The sequence below is a fragment of the Sinohyriopsis cumingii genome, unplaced genomic scaffold (assembly GCF_028554795.1).
Source record: "Sinohyriopsis cumingii isolate HCF-2022 unplaced genomic scaffold, ASM2855479v2 utg000127l, whole genome shotgun sequence".
Taxonomy (NCBI): domain Eukaryota; kingdom Metazoa; phylum Mollusca; class Bivalvia; order Unionida; family Unionidae; genus Sinohyriopsis; species Sinohyriopsis cumingii.
Window position 1 is genome coordinate 1,316,344 of NW_028315871.1, and position 20,564 is coordinate 1,336,907.

Genomic DNA, 20,564 nt, shown 5'->3' on the forward strand with positions numbered 1-20,564 from the left:
CGCCTACTTAATTATATTTGTTCTTTAACTCTAAGTAAAAATATAAAGTTCTATACATTAATTCTTCATCTTCACAGTCGCCATATTGCTCCAATACGAATTCTCTTACTTCATCTGTACTGCATTGTCCCAGCAATACTTTCATTACAATCTTCCTTAATGGCAAATCTCTATAAAATCCAAGGCCATCCAACTCTGTTGTCATTGTTAGTCTTACTTCCTTTGGCACTTTAGTTTTCCATTCTCCATCTTTATCGGCCATCTTTAATGCCACATCTAACATGGTCACGTGTTGTTCCACTTTATCCACGTACCCCGTAGCTCAGCAGTCGCAATCGGTCCCCTTAGAAACCATCTTCGTAAGTCTCCGCACAGCCTTTAATTTCTTTCTTACAGGCTCTTCTTCATTAGTTTCCGTCTGCGTACTCATTTCCGCAAAAGTTCGCTTTCTGCTCTCTGTTACCGGTGCTACATCAGTTATCTCTTTTCTAGTATCCGCCAGGGTAGTATCTTCCATAATCTTCTGAAGTATAACTTCATCCCTGTCTTCAAAGGCCTTTAGCACCGTCTCGGGTACCTCCATCAAGTACAATTCAATGTTACGTTCTAAAATCTTCTCGTAGGTACTTTGTAGCTGGACTCGTGCTAATTCTTCCAAATGTCCCATCGGCAATTCTTGCAGCTTGTATAAAGTATCCAGTATCAAATATTGTCGAATCAATACGTTCTGGTCCACTTGTGGCGTCATCGCTTTAAGCGTATTTAGCTGCTCTGTAAATCTTAGTGCCACATATCTCCTTAGCAGCGGTGCTCGTGTAGTCTCCCAATCCAAACTGCACATATCTTTTACGTCTTCTCGTTCTGTAACGACGTCAGCAGGATTCTCGCATGTCCAATAAGGCTGCTCGTTCATGGTAGTTAGGAAATAGGCTCTAGCACTCAGAGTGCCTCCAAAAAGTCTTAGTCTCGAATCTTCCGCCATGTGCACCCTGTCGGAATACTGCCTGGTTAGTTTTCTTCATAAGATCGTCGTTCTTCCAATCGCTGCATAATTTCAGCGTTTCTCTATCTCTGGGTGCAAATCGGCACACTCCATTCGCATCGTTAACCACCATTTTTACTCGGTTGTTCAAGTCCGCAAAACAACTTTTTCCTGTATTGGCTTTTCCCCAAAATACAAGTTCCGGGTAGTTATCCACGTACTTCCGTTCATGAATGAATGGCAAGTTCTGTAGCACCCTTATAAAGGTCGCTCTTTGTTTCTTGTCCAAACTTCGGAATAGCCGTTGGTAGTAGTCACATTATCTTCCATACGGCATACTGTCTTAATCTTCTTAGTCTCATTGTTACAAATCTCTACAAAAGTCTTGAAGTCTCGCTCCGGTCCTTCTTTCTGTTCTCGTTGAAGTATCTCCATGTACATGCGTACTAAATGCATCTCGTCTTTCATAGGCTTAATGTCTTTCCTATCGTCAAAGCCCAGTTCTTTAGCTTCACTCATCAAGTTCTCCAAGGTTACTGGCAGCGTCTTCTTCCATAGGCTAGTAATCAGCGTCCTGTACATACTATCCTTACTTATCTCCTTGTGCAGGCCAGTCTTGGGATCGGCTTTAAAGCAGTAGGCAATGGCGTTCTTCTTCGTAGAAACCATAGGTTGTACATAGCTCAATACTTTCTCTATCTCATCATCTTTAAGCCTCAATGTCTCTGCTATAAGCTTCCGGGCACGGCTGCGCACAATAGGAGTTCCTCTCTTCTCTTCTGCAGTCTCAATAAATAATGCTCCATGTCGATGTACGTAACAAACTTGCTCGTCGGCCACTTCTTGATAGCCCAAGTAAAGATGAAATACCATACGGTCGTTGTCTTTCTCTGTAGCTCTCAATGGCAAATTCTTGTTATTCCAACTAGAACCCATAGCTAATTCCACTTCTTCCATAGTGCTGCATAGCTCTTGCACAAAGGTAAAGCAGTAATTCCTGCTAAGTTTCCTCTTAGTCTCGGACATCATAGAATTCTCCATCTTCTGTAGCTTAGATCTGTTAGGCACAACAGTCAGGCATAGAATGCTGTTACTTTCAAAATCTGCCTTATATAGGCCTGGCGGCCATCTTGAAAACCAGCCAAAACCTTCTAAAAAATTCGAAGCGGGGTGGGATAGCTGAGGCTGATGGCTGATGTAATCAGCGGGAGAGGGAAGCGGGAATAAAAAATCGGATCGGCTCGGCTGGCTGAAACGGGAATGCTAAAACGGGAATAATGGCTGAAGCTGATAAAAAAGTGCACTGTAAAAGTGCATAAGGTAGTGCATAAAATAGTGCAATCTAGAAAGAAGTTTTATTGCAATGTGACAGACACACAGTATCAGAGATTACATTTAATTCAGTGGCATTAAGGAGAGTATAATAAAAAATTCTTTATGTTTTCCTTTATATTTCAGCATCACCGGTTGGTGTGAAGTTGGTTCCTTCATCACCACCTGTCACAGATCTTGGCATAGAATCTCTCACCCTGAAGTGTCAGACATTTAACTGCACCTTTCCAGCTCCCAATATAACATGGTACATATACAACATGGTAAGCTGTCATAGAGTTTGCAAGAAACAAAGGTCAGTTTCAGGAGTAATAGATTTCAAAATAACATGAATCTTGTATGAAGAAATTTGACAGTGCATAGAAGCTTGAAACCTTTTCATAAAATTCCAACAATGACAACGGTTATTATTTTTAAGTTTGTAAATTTTTAAAATTTTACCAGATTGTATTTTGCTAAATATATGATATTCAGCAGTACCTTACTTAGAAAAGAGGCAACTGTTGGCTTTCCTCTGCCTTTGGCATCATTTTTGAAACTCTTTAGATACCCCTCTTTTTTCCATTGACACTCATAGATATGATCAGTTCAGAAAACAAAAGAACAAAACAAATGATTTCCTTCAACCATTGAGTAGATTGGTCTAAATAGCAGAATCTAGCTATTCAGGTGTGCTTTATTTTTGGACCTGTCACAGAGTTCAATGTGCCGTACAGCTTTCCTTTACATGCTTGTTTGTGGTATACTCTGTATCATGATGTAATGTGTCCAATACAGTTTGTAACAGCGATATGTATCAAGCAGTTAGGTGGAATAAAGGACTAAAGAAACAGTTTTATCTTGGATTCTTAAATACATTTTGGTCATAAGAGCACCAGTCCCTTCTAGGGACTTTTGTTATTGTATATGGTGGTGCTGTCTGCTTCTCAAGATGTTTCCTCATATCCAATTTGATGATATTACAAGCAGAAGGGTTCAAGAAAGTGACATGCATGTTTCAGACTTATGCTAGTTGGCATTTATATCCAATTTTGTTGAGTTTATATATCGATCTCTCAACTGTTTTGCATTGAAGTGCTAATACTATCAAGATTGTGATGTGCATGGTATTGAATAAGACATTGATTGCATGCAAGAGTAAAGATTATATCTGTCGTACTACGACACAAACTGTTCTTCATCCAGTAACTTTAATGTTTAGCTATTAATCCAGGATATTTATGTATTTAGATATTGTTTTGTATAATAATCAAAATAAACATTATGTTTACATGTTTGATTGTACTGGTAAGCAGATACATGTAACTCGGTGAATTTCAAAATGAAGACCTAACGAGTGTGAATCAGAATATGTTGACAAAGGCAGAGGTACACATTTTAATTTGACAATCCACCATAAAATCGGCAACATGAGAGAGATTTGTGGGCATATTATAGGAAACAAACAAGACTATCTTTACATTATTTGAGGTATCAAAGAAACCAGTTATCGATACTTTGGTTTTTATTTATTTTTGTGGGTTTTGGTTTTTTCATGGATTTGCTTCTGTCAGTTTCTGCATATATGTGAATATATATATATAATTTCATGGAACATCTGCTAGAAAAAATACCTATTATATAAGATGCAAAAAATATGTTAACAGCAGACAATGGTCACTTAATTGGTTTAAAAAATATTGTAACCAGTATGATTGCTATTAAAGCACCTTTCAAAATCAGTTTCTAACACAATATTTTTGTCCGAGTTCTCAACACCAAACTAATCTGGTACAGCATAGCAACACTACATCAGCCTGTAATTGAATCACGTCTTTATGATCTTTTACTTAAACCACAATCCATAATGTTACACCATTAGTGTTATTTGACATCATGCTATGTGGTAATGTCATTATCCCATATGTACACCAAATAAGAGACCTTAATCAATGCAGTGAGAAGACCGTGGAATCCTTCGATGTGTCATGAACGAAAGCAGTAGCTCAGGATAATATGTATAAGAGATTTGTCCTAATTATCTGTTGCTCTGAGAAAGCCAGACCTGTGATGTAATTTTGAAATTTTGTGATTATTTACATTACAAACATTTGTTTTTTCCAGAATTGATTGACACAATATATATTCATAATTTTGTCAGAAAGTCAGTCATATGTGAGCTTAACTATTGTCCTGTATTTAGTGTATGTGTGCTACTGTATATATTAATTTGGATTTGTGATTCAAGCAATATTTGAATATTCTATTGTTCCTTTTCTATTGAAATGCATCAATTAAATATCATGTTTTCAGCTGTTCAGGAGGATTTGAATTTTAAAATTTATTGCCTGCAGTTATAAATATATGCTTTGTATAGATCATTCATTCCGATGTCTCATGATTGTTCAGGTTTGTAATTACTGCTTGTACTTGCAGTATTGTTTAGATTAAAATTTATTGCCTGCAGTTATAAATATATGCTTTGTATAGATCATTCATTCCAATGTCTCATGATTGTTCAGGTTTGTAATTACTGCTTGTACTTGCAGTATTGTTTAGATTAGTTTCAGATAAAAAAGGATTACAACTTTTCATTATTCTCTCTTTCCTCATCAATAATACTAGTAATAATTAGTTCATGAGTGTCCTTTTTTTTCTCTATCCATACTGATCTAATAACATTAATTTAAGGCAGTGAATGGAAAAGACTGCTGCTAGATACTGTATACATGCATGTTTATTGAAATGATGTAGACTGCTTTTAAATTAAAGGATTTTTTTGTGGTATTAAATTAGGTTCAAATTAAACATGTAAAGTATAGAATTTGATAACAGTAATGAAGTTGAATTATTAAATAGCTGAATTTTGTTCATTTCATTAACAAAACAGCAGTGGAATATTAGCACCATATTTGTTCTTGCGTCTTTAGTTATACAGGTTGCTGCAATCACAAATTCCATAATAAATGTTACCCCCAAAAATAATGAAACCAAAGTAGTTCATATTGCATGCTCTAATCACATGTTGTGTTTATGCAGACGTCTACACAGATATCTCCTTATACTGGGTCATCCAGCACCTTGGAGTCCGATACCAGTCTATGTACTGAACAGGAAGCTGTCTACACCAGCATTCTACAGCTGCCACGTGGAACAACCTTTCAGGGAAACTTTCCTGTAACTACAAACTTACTTTGTGGTTTGGAACATCCTACACTACGACAGAAAGTCGAGTACTCTCAACATTCCAATAATGTTACATTTGCAGGTATTGGGAAAATATATGTATGTATGTGGTAAGATAAAGACAAATTAAATTGTGTTAATATTCTATAAGAAACCATCATTCATTTTGGGTGGCATGTGGATTATTTAAATGTTTTTTAAAATATATATTTGTCTTTTTATTTGTGATTCTTGCCTGTGCAATTTAACAAATAGTAGATACATTGTGATTGCCCTCTTCCATCAGTCTGTCAATCCCAGTCTCTCTCTCTGACAGGGTATATCATAGCTTTGTCAAACGTTGTGTCTGTTTCTGACAGGATATGTCATAGCTTTGTCCATCTGTGTGTCTCTCTCTGACAGGGTATGTCATAGCTTTGTCCATCTGTGTGTCTCACTCTGACAGGGTATGTCATAGCTTTGTCAGTCTGTGTGTCTCTCTTTGACATGGTATGTCATAGCTTTGTCCATCTGTGTGTCTGTGTCTGACAGGGTATGTCATCCCTTTGTCAATCTGTGTGTCTCTATCTGACAGGGTATGTCATAGCGTTGTCAATATATGTGTCTCTGACAGGGTATGTTATCCCTTTGTCAATCTGTGTGTCTCTATCTGACAGGGTATGTCATAGCTTTGTCAATATGTGTGTCTCTATCTGACAGGGTATGTCATTGCTTTGTCAATCTATGTCTCTCTCTGACATAGTATATCATAGCTTTGTCTATCTGTGTGTCTCTATCTGACAGGGCATGCCATAGCTTTGTCTGTCTGTGTGTCTCTCTCTGACAGGTATGTCATCGCTTTACCAATCAGTGTGTCTCTCTCTGACAGGGTATATCATCACTTTGTCAGTCTGTGTGTCTACCTGACAGGGTTTGTCATAGCTTTGTCAGTCAGTGTGTCGCTCACTGACAGGGTGTCATAGTTTGTATATATGTGTTCTCTTTCTGACAGAGTATATCATCGCTTTGTCAATCTGTGTGTCTCTCTCTGACAGGGTATGTCATCGCTTTGTCAATTTGTGTGTCTCTTTCTGACAAGGTATGTCATAGCTTTGTCAATCCTTGTGTCTATCTGACAGGGTATGTCATAGCTTTGTCTATCTGTGTGTCTCTCTCTGACAGGGTATGTCATAGCATTGTCAATATGTGTCTCTCTCTCTCTGTCAGTGTATATCATTGGTTTGTCAATCTGTGTGTCTCTATCTGACAGGGTGTGTCATAGCTTTGCCAAAATAGTTTGCAGGATATTATTAAAACTTTGTACTGTAGGTCTGGTATATTGATGGGTAAGATGTACAGCAAATTGTAATCATTTTTCCTCGTTTCCATTTTTTGAAGAATTTTTAAAAAATTATTATTAACATAAAAAATTGATCATTGAGATTGCTATTTCTAAACTGCTAGAAGGGTTTTATTAAAACGTTTTAACCTAGATAAGTATTTGACACAATAAAGTTTAGCTTATTTTCCTCTGCTTCATTCTTAACTCTCATGACCATAAAGTAAAAGCAAATGTTTAATGAAAATTAGCATACTGATATATATTGTAATTATTCTGGAAACTCTAAATTTTGGGGCTGAAATTTTTAAATTGTTATGTATATTTTATTTAATTGTGTCTTTGTTAGTTATGAAATAATTGCATTTCATTATGTGCTATTGTAATGTAACATTGTATGCTAGACTTGACCATGTCGAAAATTGAGTTCATTTCTGCATGACCTGATTGACTTTTTAAAAACTTTTTGTTTCAATTTATGTAAATAACTAATGCGTAGCTAAATTATTCTTTATGTTTATGAGCTTAATATCAGAATTATTATTAATAGAAGAAGTATATATGTTTATTTTAGTTAGATTTTTAAATTTTCCTAAGCAAATTTTTCAGGTTATGGTTTTTATTTTTTCTAAACATCAGGATCGTTCTAGAAGGTTATTTTTAATTAGGTAATGTTTTTTGTTAGAAAATGTTATTGTGACCTGAGGTCAAGTAGAGTACTATAAAATCTTGTAATTGTGAGGACTTGGTTATTCGCACTTTAACATCTAGCACTTTTAAGTTGTATTATACGTTGGGACCAGGAGTTTGGGGATGGAATCTTTTTTGTTCAGTTATTGAATTCAAGTGATTATTTTCTCTGGAAATACAAAAGTGCTCTGATAAATTTCTTGGATATGAACATTCACTGGAATTTATAGTATATTCAAACCTGGAATTATATTACTGTGATTCAACAAAAGACTGTTGACAAATCAGCATTCCATAAGCTATACCAGACACATCATCTTCTTCAGTTTTGGATCTCTTCAGGACTTGTACTAAGTTTTATTCAGGACTTTAAATTACTAGGACTTGTATCTGTAATTATTGGATTATTTTGTGATTTAATCCCAATACCATAAGTTCTTATTTCTCATTTTCAATTTGTATTCTAGGGAAATACATTATTTGTTAAATTTTACAAGCTTGTTGTCTTTCACTCTTTTCTGTTACTTATTTTAAAAGCATAGACTCGTAACATAATTTCAGTTTTCCATGCATATAGGAAGACAGATTCTCAAGCACTCATATGATTGACTGGTGTATATAATGCAGTTTCTCAGTGTGCAGAAAACAGTATTATATACCAAGAAACCAGGCTAAATAGGTGCAAAATGTAACAGAAATGAAGACAAACTGAAGATGAAGATAATTTAGAGGATAATTTATTGATTTGGACCAGAAATTTGGAAGATTTTTCATTGAACCTCAATTATCACTGACAATAAAATAGTTCTTATACGTTCATAGGAATATGGTTTGATTTTATACTTTGTTACTTTTAAATGAATTTGCTATCCATTCTGAATTCCAAAACAGTTGATGCTAGGATTCCTGATAGACATACACATAGGTTAACATTTCAGAAATTAATTTTTTTAAAAAGTGACTTGCTTTCATCAATTGCAGAACTGAATTTGACCAAATTTGAAAGAAAGCATCCAGACATGGAAGCCTTTCAATTTTTATAGATGTTGCTGATCTTCAGTTAAATATAGTCACCTTTACAACAAGGAGAAAGCATTTAACAGTTTTTTTTAAATACAAAGCTACATAAGAAAATTTAATCAAAGGAGGATTTTGAATAAGGGTCAGTTTCTGCCCCAACTCCAGTTTTCTTCCTTTGATGTATATTACAAGTACACCTCTCTCTCAATAACTTGCGCACATCAGGGTCCACAAACATATAATGCACTATAAGCGAGAGTGTAAGTTACCGAGGGACCTCCAAAAAGTGAAAAAAATCCACTTATACATAGAGATAAACATGGAGGGGTAGGGAACTGGACCGTTTAATGACTTGTTTAACAATCATGTCGATAATAGTTGTTAATAACATGATTTTTCTAATGAAGTTGTTTGTTATTCTGTGTAAATAACATTTATTTTCAAAATGTCCAACATGTGAATGATTGTTCCAACTGGTTTCAACAACCATCATGTGTGAGTGAAAACATCTCTGTATTACATCACTGCATTTTGTTTTCTTGATTAGTCTGGTTACAGGAGTGGTATTTAATAGTATACTAGTTACTACCAAGTCGGGAGTCCAAGTAGCTGGGACCTAGAATATCTGTTGATAAACCAAACAAATAAGATTTCTTTTTTCAAAAACTAGCGACATTTAGTTTGTGACATTTTTTATTGTTCAGTTAGTACAATATTGATGTCATGATTTCATTAAAGTAATAGTGAAACTTCTTATCATCTTGAGGATATCTCTAAGCGCCATTTCAGGAATTCTCTGAAAATCGCTTGCCCACAATGGTCCATATCTGTGAAACCAAGCGCTTTATTTTATGAAGTATTCATTTTGCTTGGTTGCCTTGCTATCTTTGATGACAATTATGAATTTGTTAGTTCATTTAAGGTAGTTTATGTTGCAAAAACAATGACATTTGTAACAGTGTTTGAGTGATCAACCGAAGTGAGTTCACCTGACATACGACAGGGGTCACTAGATTTTTAGTGTAGGCTTTGTGTGCCTTTTAACTTTTCTTTATTCCACCTCCTTTATTTGATTCAAAAGACATAATGAACCTGATAATACAAAAGAGACCAGCTTTTAATTCAGTATAACAATAAAACAAAACTTCCATAAGTTAATTATCAAAACACGGTCGACACTTAATTAGGTTCTCAGAGAAATGCTTGTGGACATAGCTGTTAAGGTAAATTGACACATTTTACGTTTAAATACTCATTGCCTTTATGATGATTACACTCAAAGAGGAACTAAAAGATAGAATTAAAACACAAATTTCACTTAATAAAGATTATTTAATTGGCATTTAAATATTAATGGATTGCCTACACTAGGCGTAAGTGACATTTTCATTGTTCAAAATTTCGTTGAATGAATATCTTTAATTACACTGTACTAAGAATGTCATTTCAAAAGAGAATGTAACCAATTATGACTGCTTATTAAAAGTTGATAATTTCAAAATGTTTATTAAAATTTTCTTGTCATATCTACCACTTTCAACCATAAAATGAACAACATATCAATGTTTCAGTTACCAATTTTGATTGCGATTTTTTTCAAGCTTAGGAAATAGGGATCAATTTTTGGGGGATATTTTCTGGTTTAAAAAAATTGGATCCACACCTGATCCCGCATTATAAGTGGGTTTGCTGAGTTGTCAGGGCACAAGTTATCAAGGGAGTGGTGTATTAGGTAATTTGCTGGTTGCAGTGATGACAATATAAAAAAGTACAGGGACATGTTTCATCTTTTCCACGTATTTCACCTCGATAATGTACTGTCTATCAAAACCCATTCACCAAATTTAAATTGAAACTATGCATTTTATTATTTTTCTTGTATAAAGTTGCACCAGGTTTGAATTTAAGAGAAATGATCTGAAATATGTTAATTATCCAAAATGAAACTTTTTAAGACAGTCACTGCGACACTGATAAAAGCAACAATTGTGTGTGTGTGAAATATTATTAATATTGCTTGGTCATATAAATGAATATGAGGCCTTTCTAGGGACTTTGGAGTTCTCTCTTGTTCACTGAGCATATTGGTAATTGTCCCCTTGCTCTGGGAGATGAAAGATAATTCTTTTATACTATTTTTAATACATATTTTTCATAACACACACACACACATGTATGTGTACATTTATGAAAAATATTCATTGATGCCAAGTCTCCTCGATCTTGAAAGTGAATGCCAGTCTTAGTGTGATTTAAAAAGTCCCCTGGCTGGTCTCGAGTTTTAAACAAGTTTTTCTAAAGTTTCAAGAAAGTATTTTCAGTCAGTACATGAATGTCATACCAAACCAGATGTAATGGCACATGAGTCACAAAATTATTAGTAAAATGCATATAAAGGAAATGTCAAGGTCAAGATTTAAATTACCCAAGCCATAATGTTTGTTAGCTTTATAAAGTAATTGAACAAAACTAAATTCATGGAAATAGCCTGTCACTGGTATATGAACCTTCAGAGTCTGTACACTTGATTAAAACAATTCCTTTCATAATTCATCCACATAGTTTATATATCACAAGTTAGTTTTTTATCTATATTTATTCGGTGTTCAGTTTCTTTTGTATTCAACTTTTTTGTTCTTGTCTTTTTGTAAATGGTTCTGTCATGTATGTTATCACCACATTTACTCAGCTGTTGCTATGATCACACATACACAGATGCACTTGCCGTTGCAAATGTAATGCCACATCTGACAAATATACATATGCCACTGAAATGGTGTATGTACTTTAAAACTCCATATTTATGTCAAAGTAATACTCACTCTGATTGGAGATACATAATACCACAGCAAAACATTTAATAACACTTTCAAAAGCTACAACATCTATGTGAACTTTAAAACATCTAAATTATGTGAACTTACAAATCTTAAATTTTCGTTAGCTTAGTGAATTCACATCTTCTGGCTGATGATTCTCTACAGTTTTTTCCATATATATTTGATATTGAACTTTATGTACATTGAGAAACTTAAACAGTTCAATTTAGTTCGTAATCTGTAAAAAATTTAGTTGTTCCTGCAGTTAGATATGGTTGTAAGATTGTTTCAGTACTCTGCAGTTAAAATTAAGGTATGAAGTTATCTTCCATTCCCTTACATTCTTTTTAACCAGTTGAGCATCAGTACATTCATGGGACTCTTGTTCAAAGTATATAATTTGCCAGAGGTTTTCAAAAGAAACATTAACTAAAGATGGTGTTCACAAAGGCTTTGCATTACAATGTAATTACTTCCAGTATATCTGTTGCCCAAAAATTACCATCTTAAAACCTAATTCAGTGAAAAATGTATATTCTGCAACTGGATAAAAGAAGAAATATTTTAATAATCTAGTTTGACCAAATACTAACAAAACAGGATGGCATTATGACAGGCCAGGAGATACATGATCATGTTGGTCAGATAATCATGTTTTGACTAGTCTCTACTGTATGCAGAGCAGGATGTCCTGTTTCAGGGTTTGTCCACAGTGTTTGTTTGTGTCTGAATCCTCAATCATGTTCCAAGTTTGCAATTTATACACATACAAATACAAGTGTCTTTATTCTAGCTTTGATACTTGATGTCCAGTCGAATAAAACATGCTGAATTCATTTTTTTATATGATTCTAATTGAAATTGAGAAGAAAAAAAATTCATAGTAGAAGCTGTTTTTTTTACTTGCAGTAAACTTTGGACATGAGACTATGTTTTATGGTAAATAGTTGAGTTCACTTGTTTGCCACTGATGAATGACTTGTATGATACATGTAGTATTTATTTCCCTTGTTTGCCACTGATGAATGACTTGTATGATACATGTAGTATTTATTTCCCTTGTATGCCACTGATGGATGACTTGTATGATACATGTAGTTTTTATTTCCCTTGTATGCCACTGATGAATGACTTGTATGATACATGTAGTATTTATTTTCCTTGTATGCCACTGATGGATGACTTGTATGATACATGTAGTATTTATTTCCCTTGTATGCCACTGATGAATGACTTGTATGATACATGTAGTATTTATTTCCCTTGTATGCCACTGATGAATGACTTGTATGATACATGTAGTATTTATTTCCCTTGTATGCCACTGATGAATGACTTGTATGATACATGTAGTATTTATTTCCCTTGTTTGCCACTGATGGATGACTTGTATGATACATGTAGTATTTATTTCCCTTGTATGCCACTGACGAATGACTTGTATGATACATGTAGTATTTATTTTCCTTGTATGCCACTGATGAATGACTTGTATGATACATGTAGTTTTTATTTCCCTTGTATGCCACTGATGAATGACTTGTGATACTTGTTTTTATTTCACTTGTATGTTACCAATGAATGACTTGTATGATGCATGCAGTATTTTTTACACTTGTATGCCACTGATGAATGATTTGTATGATACATGTAGTATTTTTTTCACTTTCAAAAATCTGACATTTCACTTCATTACATATGCAGATTAGAAGTAACTTACAACTGACCTATAAATCCCCTATTGGTTAAACATATATGACTTGTAAGTTAGTAAATGGTTTTTGGTTCCTGTCTGCTTAAAAGGATTGATATTTGTTCTTAAATAATGTAATACATGTACTTACAAATTGGTCCATTCAGTCTGCACTAACTTTAACACAGACATAGTATGGATCTGATATAAGACACAGAAAACTGAATGGATGACAAGCATGTTAATCACAGATTTGATTTATAAATTCTCTTAAACTGTGCCTTTGGTACATTCACAAAATCAAGCAGGAAACACTGAGCAAGTTAAAATTGTGTACTGTTTTATAAGGTAAGAGAAATTACCGATTTGTTTGAACTTTAAATTGATGTACTTATGCATACCATCCAATTAGTCGCTTGATCATAAAATTCTTTCTAAGATATGTTTTTTGTTTTCATTTATTCCTTTTATTACTTTGAATAGGTTTGGTTTGGCAGTAGGTCAGAAAATGGATAAGTATTATATATAATAGCAATAATACATTACCTGATAAAATTGTATTGCCTTTAATGGCACTCGCCCCCAGTCCAATGACATTATTCCCTCTTCCTATTGGTATTTGGAGGTCTAGGATCAAAACAAAATGATCCCAGTCTGATATCTTAATCCACTTATGTACATGTAATTGGAATATCTTTCTTGAAAGTCATGCATTTATACAAATTTTGGTCACTTATCGCTCCATCAGTTTAGTCATCTGTTGGATTTCTTCTTTCAGTTGTATCCTTTTCTTGTGTTGCATTTGTTATTTTATATCAGTTTTCATTGATATTGATGACTTTAAGTAAGTCACCTGCAAGTGTGGCTTCTTGTGTATCATCTCTCTAAAATGAATTGTTGTCAGAGTTTTTCCTATCCTTTTCTTGTATTTGTATATTTTCTTTCAGCCTTAAATGATGCTTTGAGATGTTGACAAATATTGGCATAACAAGATAACATGGGACACATCACTTATCTTAGCCCATACATGCATAACATGTGTATGTACTGTCTGTTCAGTTTATTTTATGTGACTTGATGAAGTTTGAGACTTGGTGAAAAGTCGTTAAGCCTATAGGGCAGGAAGATGTGTCTTGCCTCGTAGTATTCTTTTCTGGAAGACCTGTTCCATTCCCAGGAGCTACAACACTTCACTTTGTATCAAAGCCACCTGTTTGAATGTGAGATTGCCCAAAGTTATGAAGTCACCTACTTCCAGTAAAAAGGTGTATCCGATCAGTGATTCGAAATTAAATTTGAAGATCAGCACCATACACCATACAGAACAATGCCATCTGAGCAGTTCCTCATTATCGCTGCATAGTATCCTTTGACAAAACCATGATGAATGCCACATGGTACAGGTATCCATTGTTCAAATCCCTGAGCTTGGTAATCAGTAACAAACCTTTTATGTCTGTTCCTAGATGCATCATATCTGGCAATCATATCCTGGTGCTTGGTACCCTGTTGAAGGAAAAACATTTGTCTCCAGTGGTCTTGCAGGGACTGTTACAGACTATGGTAAATATGTTGAGACAGGAGACCACATTGTATGTAGTGCTCACTGCAGAGATTATTTTTTTTGCCTATGGATGTGGCCATGAAGACTTTTAAGGTTTTTGCTGGCTCAAAGTAAAAGCATTTTATGAGCTGACCATCTTAATGCATAGATGCTGTTCAAAGATCTAATCCCTACAGTGGCATCTCAGATTTGAAGAAATCAGCAACACTGGTCCCTGACCATGATACCAGGTCTGACCGGTGTTTTAAATAGGGAAACAATTAAAACCAATAAAGTCCCATTGTACAATATCATTTGATTGCTCTTATGACATGGTTGGTGGAGGGTTCAGGTGAAGAATAATTGGAAACTGAGCCACTTCTCTAAAGAGGAAGGCAATTGTCCCAAGGAAGTACACCCTCTCCTCTAATGTTCTTCTCTTTCTAATGTCCCAGTTGGTAACATATAAGGCCTTTCTTTTGAGGCATGGTCAGATATCACAGACAAGGAGTGTTACTGGCTTCACTAATGGGACTATCCACTTCTTTCAAAGACCCCTATTTGTTCATCAGTTTAAACTGGTATCTCTGCAGGAAGAGTTGTACACCCTTATAAGAAGGGTATAAGAAGTCCTGCATTTTATTTCCAGAGCGAGGTCTTGGGTCATCATCAGTATTTTTCCTTTGAACAAATTCCTTCTGGAACTGTGGTTCCTGATTGGAGACAATTACCTCAACTATCTTAAACTAAGCAGTCTCTATAAATCTCCAGAATACTTATCTTCACATCCCCAGCTTCCCAGCCCAGGTAAGTTTTGCAATAGTTTCTGGGACAGGAAAACTTTCTTGTTTTGCTCTTCTTTTGTCCTAACATATGCTCCCAGGACCTACCTGGTTGATGGGTGTAATAATTACTTATTTAACGTCATTAGGGGTTTCCATTCTTTGGCACTTTGATGAAAGGATGATACATGACATACTCAAATCTTAGGGATCTGTCTCTTTGTTGGGAGGCAGTGACTCATGCAAGTAGGCCTGATCCCAATCGAGAGAATTTGGATCTTAAACCTTCTTAGAAGTTAGTTTTGCTCTTTTCACAACACTGGATAAGAAAACATTGTTTGTTTGTCTTTGTCTCTCTCTTAACTGTGGATTCTGAATGCAGCAGCAGACTAGTTCCCCAAGGCAGCCTGTACATGCAGTCCACATATTCCCTGCTTCTAGCAAACTGGAGATTTCACAAGAACCCCATGTATGCCTGGATTCTATTAGGATCCAAGTTCCCCATGGCAGCCTGTACATGCAGTCCACATATTCCCTGCTTCTAGCAAACTGGAGATTTCACAAGAACCCCATGTATGCCTGGATTCTATTAGGATCCAAGTTCCCCAAGGCAGCCTTTACATGCAGTCCACATATTCCCTGCTTCTAGCAAACTGGAGATCTCACAAGAACCCCATGTATACCTGGATTCCATAAGGATCCAAGTTCCCCATGGCAGCCTGTACATGCAGTCCACATATTCCCTGCTTCTAGCAAACTGGAGATTTCACAAGAACCCCATGTATGCCTGGATTCTATTAGGATCCAAGTTCCCCAAGGCAGCCAGTACATGCAGTCCACATATTCCCTGCTTCTAGCAAACTGGAGATTTCACAAGAACCCCATGTATGCCTGGATTCTATTAGGATCCAAGTTCCCCATGGCAGCCTGTACATGCAGTCCACATATTCCTTGCTTCTAGCAAACTGGAGATTTCACAAGAACCCCATGTATACCTGGATTCTATTAGGATCCAAGTTCCCCATGGCAGCCTTTACATGCAGTCCACGTATTCCCTGCTTCTAGAAAACTGGAGATCTCACAAGAACCCCATGTATACCTGGATTCCATAAGGATCCAAGTTCCCCATGGCAGCCTGTACATGCAGTCCACATATTCCCTGTTTCTAGCAAACTGGAGATTTCACAAGAACCCCATGTATACCTGGATTCTATTAGGATCCAAGTTCCCCATGGCAGCCTGTACATGCAGTCCACATATTCCCTGCTTCTAGCAAACTGGAGATTTCACAAGAACCCCATGTATGCCTGGATTCTATTAGGATCCAAGTTCCCCAAGGCAGCCTGTACATGCAGTCCACATATTCCTTGCTTCTAGCAAACTGGAGATTTCACAAGAACCCCATGTATACCTGGATTCTATTAGGATCCAAGTTCCCCATGGCAGCCTTTACATGCAGTCCACGTATTCCCTGCTTCTAGAAAACTGGAGATCTCACAAGAACCCCATGTATACCTGGATTCCATAAGGATCCAAGTTCCCCATGGCAGCCTGTACATGCAGTCCACATATTCCCTGCTTCTAGCAAACTGGAGATTTCACAAGAACCCCATGTATGCCTGGATTCTATTAGGATCCAAGTTCCCCATGGCAGCCTTTACATGCAGTCCACATATTCCCTGCTTCTAGCAAACTGGAGATCTCACAAGAACCCCATGTATACCTGGATTTCATTAGGTTCCAAGTTATATCACCATCCGAGTTGTTGAAAAATAAGGACAGGTTTCTAACTGAAGTTCCAATTTATACTCACTCCTTCCATTACACTGATGCCTGAGATTCAGTCGATGAGACTAACATGATGGAGTAATCCTGCATGATCTTGAGAAGAAGCTCCCTCCAAATAGAATATCTAGAAATCCATGCTATTTTTGTCACACTTCTTTCCTGCATCACCTGTAGAAACCATTGCTTCATCACTAGATACAAGTTATATATCGTATGCCAATGGGACACTCATGCCCCTTTTCTGTTTGAAAGTATGGTACCTCCACCACTGGGCAGCCTCTGAGGAAATCACTCTTAGACCTCCACATTCCAGGCAAGAGGATTGCTCTGGCAGATAGTTTGTCCACAAAAGGGTTAGCTGTCCTCAAAGAATGGTTCCCACACCAGTTGTCAGCAGGGACAAAATTTTATCTGAGGGAAAAGCCATTGGTAGACATGTTTGCAATAGACATGAACAGCCAATTTCCTCTTTATATCTCTTCAGTGCCAGACCAGTAGGCATGTGTGGTGGATGCATTGAATCTGAAGTAGAATCATTTGCAATCTACACATTTCCACCTTTCAGAATAATCTCTCAAGTTGATGATCCTTGGGAATTTCCACTGAGGAAGGATGTGCTGTCACAGCATATTGTCATGCATGCACAGCACTTTTAAAATCTTCCACCTTCGTCCCTATCTTTTTATCAAACAATGTGTCTGCTAGCACCAGTTTTCAAGCAAGCAAGTTTGTGGGATGCATTGGCTAAAACACCATTAACTTAAAGTCTATGATGCCATGTTGAGAATTTTACATAATTGGTGCTGTAGGAAATGCACTGAGTATATCTGTGCCTACCTTAACTGTGTTGCAGATTGTCTTCTTTTCTCTTTGAAGTAAAATATTGCTTAGTATCGACCATAAATGGTTATAGCACAGCTTTCTCTAACAACATTAAGTTCCCTGTACCATATTTGACCTTAGGATTGGACCTGTATTTTGTAGAAATTGTCAGTTAATGTGAGCACAAAAGACCAGTCTCTCACATGTTAATGCAGAGGTGGAATTGATCTTGTGTTCTTTGGACACTAGCTAAACCTTCATATGAACCTTTAACTGAAGTTTCCCTGAAGAATGTTACCCATAAAATTGTCTTTCTCATCAGCAGCCTCATTCCTTGCTTATATCAAATGATCTATCTGCCAAGAACAGTTCTTTTTAGCAAGGTTGCCAGATGCATTGCATAGACTAGAAGGCATTTGATATCCAATGTCTAAGATGTCAGGTTCAGCTTAGGCTGTAACTATTGCAGTAGGAAATGTGTTGAACCTACCCCCCCACCCCATAAAACTGCAGTTGCAGATTTTCTTCCTTTTGTCTCAATATCCACTATTAAGGGCTATAGGCAAGCCACTCTGTTATACACTCATAAGATTTCCATGGCCTCCACTGGAATCTAAACCTCCTTATAAACGTTTGAATGAAGCTTCCTTCAAGAACCCAACCTTTTAAAAACTCTTGTCATCCTAGCATTATCAAGGAGGAGTGAAATTCATGAATTGTTAGTGGAAAATAGTTATTTACATTTAAAAGGCAACAATGCTTCTGTCTGTCTTTGCCAACATAGGTTTAGAATCAGTTACCTTCTATACATCCCATTCATATTGCATCACCAGTGTCTGTTGCATCTGAGCTGCAGATGATCATGATAAATTTCTTTGCCCATTTAGAGATTTAAAGTGATCTGTCTGTATCAGTGAAGAGGAAAAAGAAAGGGCCATAACCATTTTTTTTATCTCCCTTTAAAAGGCACTTCTGATATGAAACTATTATTGCTATTACTGCTGTAAGATATTGTGATATAGGATTTGCACTAGAAGACTTTTTATAATTTTTAGTTAGTCCTAGACAAAAATGGTGTCTTTAAGTCATAAAATATGTCCAAAATGGTGACCATGTTGAAAATCTTGTTATTGTAATCATCTTGTGACATCATATCAGCATGAGGTTTTCACCAAAAGGCTTTATACAATATCTACTTTGTCCTAAATGAAATCTGAGTTGCTCTGTATGACCACCATGGTAACCTTATTGAAAAGCTTGTTATTGCTGCCTGTGTATGGAAAGTCATATGAACAAAGCAGTTGAAACAACATGAGTATTTTTGAAATGAATAATAGTTTTATCTTCATTACTTGTAATTGTTGTAGGCAATAGTCCCATTGCTGACAAGCATTACATTATTAAATTTAGTTTTATCCTCCAAAACAACACATATTACAGTAGTTTTATCATTTTCATCTATCAATACTTTTACTGTTAATGACCATTTTCCCATTCATCTATCCATTATCTACATGTCATTTCTTGGTCATGTCAAAATCTTTAAATACATCTCTTTGAAATTTGGTACACTTATATGACTTGTGATTTATGCCTGTCTTTTTGCTGTTACAGGTGATCAGTTTAAGTATTTTTTATGTTGTTTTATTTGCTTTTTTTTGTTTGTCTTTTCCTTGCCATTTTGTTTCTTAAGCAAAACTCACAATATCCTGAATTATAATGTTACAAATTAATTGCAGCATCTACACTGAAAGGAATGCATCTCTACAGGCATCCCAGTTGCTATATAAATGATGCCCTAACTGACACAATGTTTGATCACATGCTTCAACTCAGTCATCTGATTGGTTCCACATGACAGTGTATCTAAATTTAGTTACTAGCTGATTAACATATACTGGCTGCAGTTACATCTTGTCTGGGCAGAGAAACCATGGTAGACAAAGAAGGGCTCAGCAAGGGGCCAGAGAAGGATGCACTGTGTATTACTTAAACTACACTAAGTGCTCAATTAAATTATAATTTATATATACATTTATACACTCTCATACACACACACGTACACACATACATATCTATCAACACACATGCGCACATTAATTTAATTAAATTAATTTATTAATTTAGACCAATATCCTAGTAATCTGCGATTGCATATCTGCTATATCATAATTATTGTTTCTGAATGCGCCTTGCTGGTTTACATCTATTTCCTATAGTTTCAGTGACAGCAATTACCCTTGAAAATTCAACAACCGGGACATTTGTGTTCTATGATGGATTTTCACAAAAGTTGAAATGTACTAGTAGTCCATCACATCCATTGCCTACAGTTAGATGGATGCTAGAATCACAAACAGGAAGTGTCCAACTTGCAGGCAACATCACTAATACTGATGTCACTGATGTTGATAGCCTGTATGTACGGACTAGTGAGATAACCCTCATCCTAAAAAGAGAAAACAGAAATCAGAAAATATTCTGCAGTGGAAATATTGATGCTCAGCAGATTGCTGCTGTGTCCAGCAAAGTTACAATAGATGTATGGTGTAAGTAATCATGACATTTTAGTTAATTGCAAAGTTACAATAGATGTCTGGTGTAAGTAAT

General features: G+C 35.8%; 1 protein-coding gene across 2 annotated transcripts in view; it reads left to right on the forward strand.

Moving 5' to 3' along the window:
- Positions 1-20,564, forward strand: part of LOC149774835 (immunoglobulin superfamily member 10-like) — a 111,138-nt gene that overhangs the window by 64,602 nt on the left and 25,972 nt on the right. For both annotated transcript variants that reach the window (XM_089944685.1, XM_089944686.1), the window contains exons 3-5: positions 2,441-2,577; positions 5,333-5,561; positions 20,174-20,503. In XM_089944685.1, the coding sequence (XP_089800811.1) occupies positions 2,441-2,577; positions 5,333-5,561; positions 20,174-20,503 (696 nt within the window). The remainder of the gene's footprint in view (positions 1-2,440; positions 2,578-5,332; positions 5,562-20,173; positions 20,504-20,564) is intronic.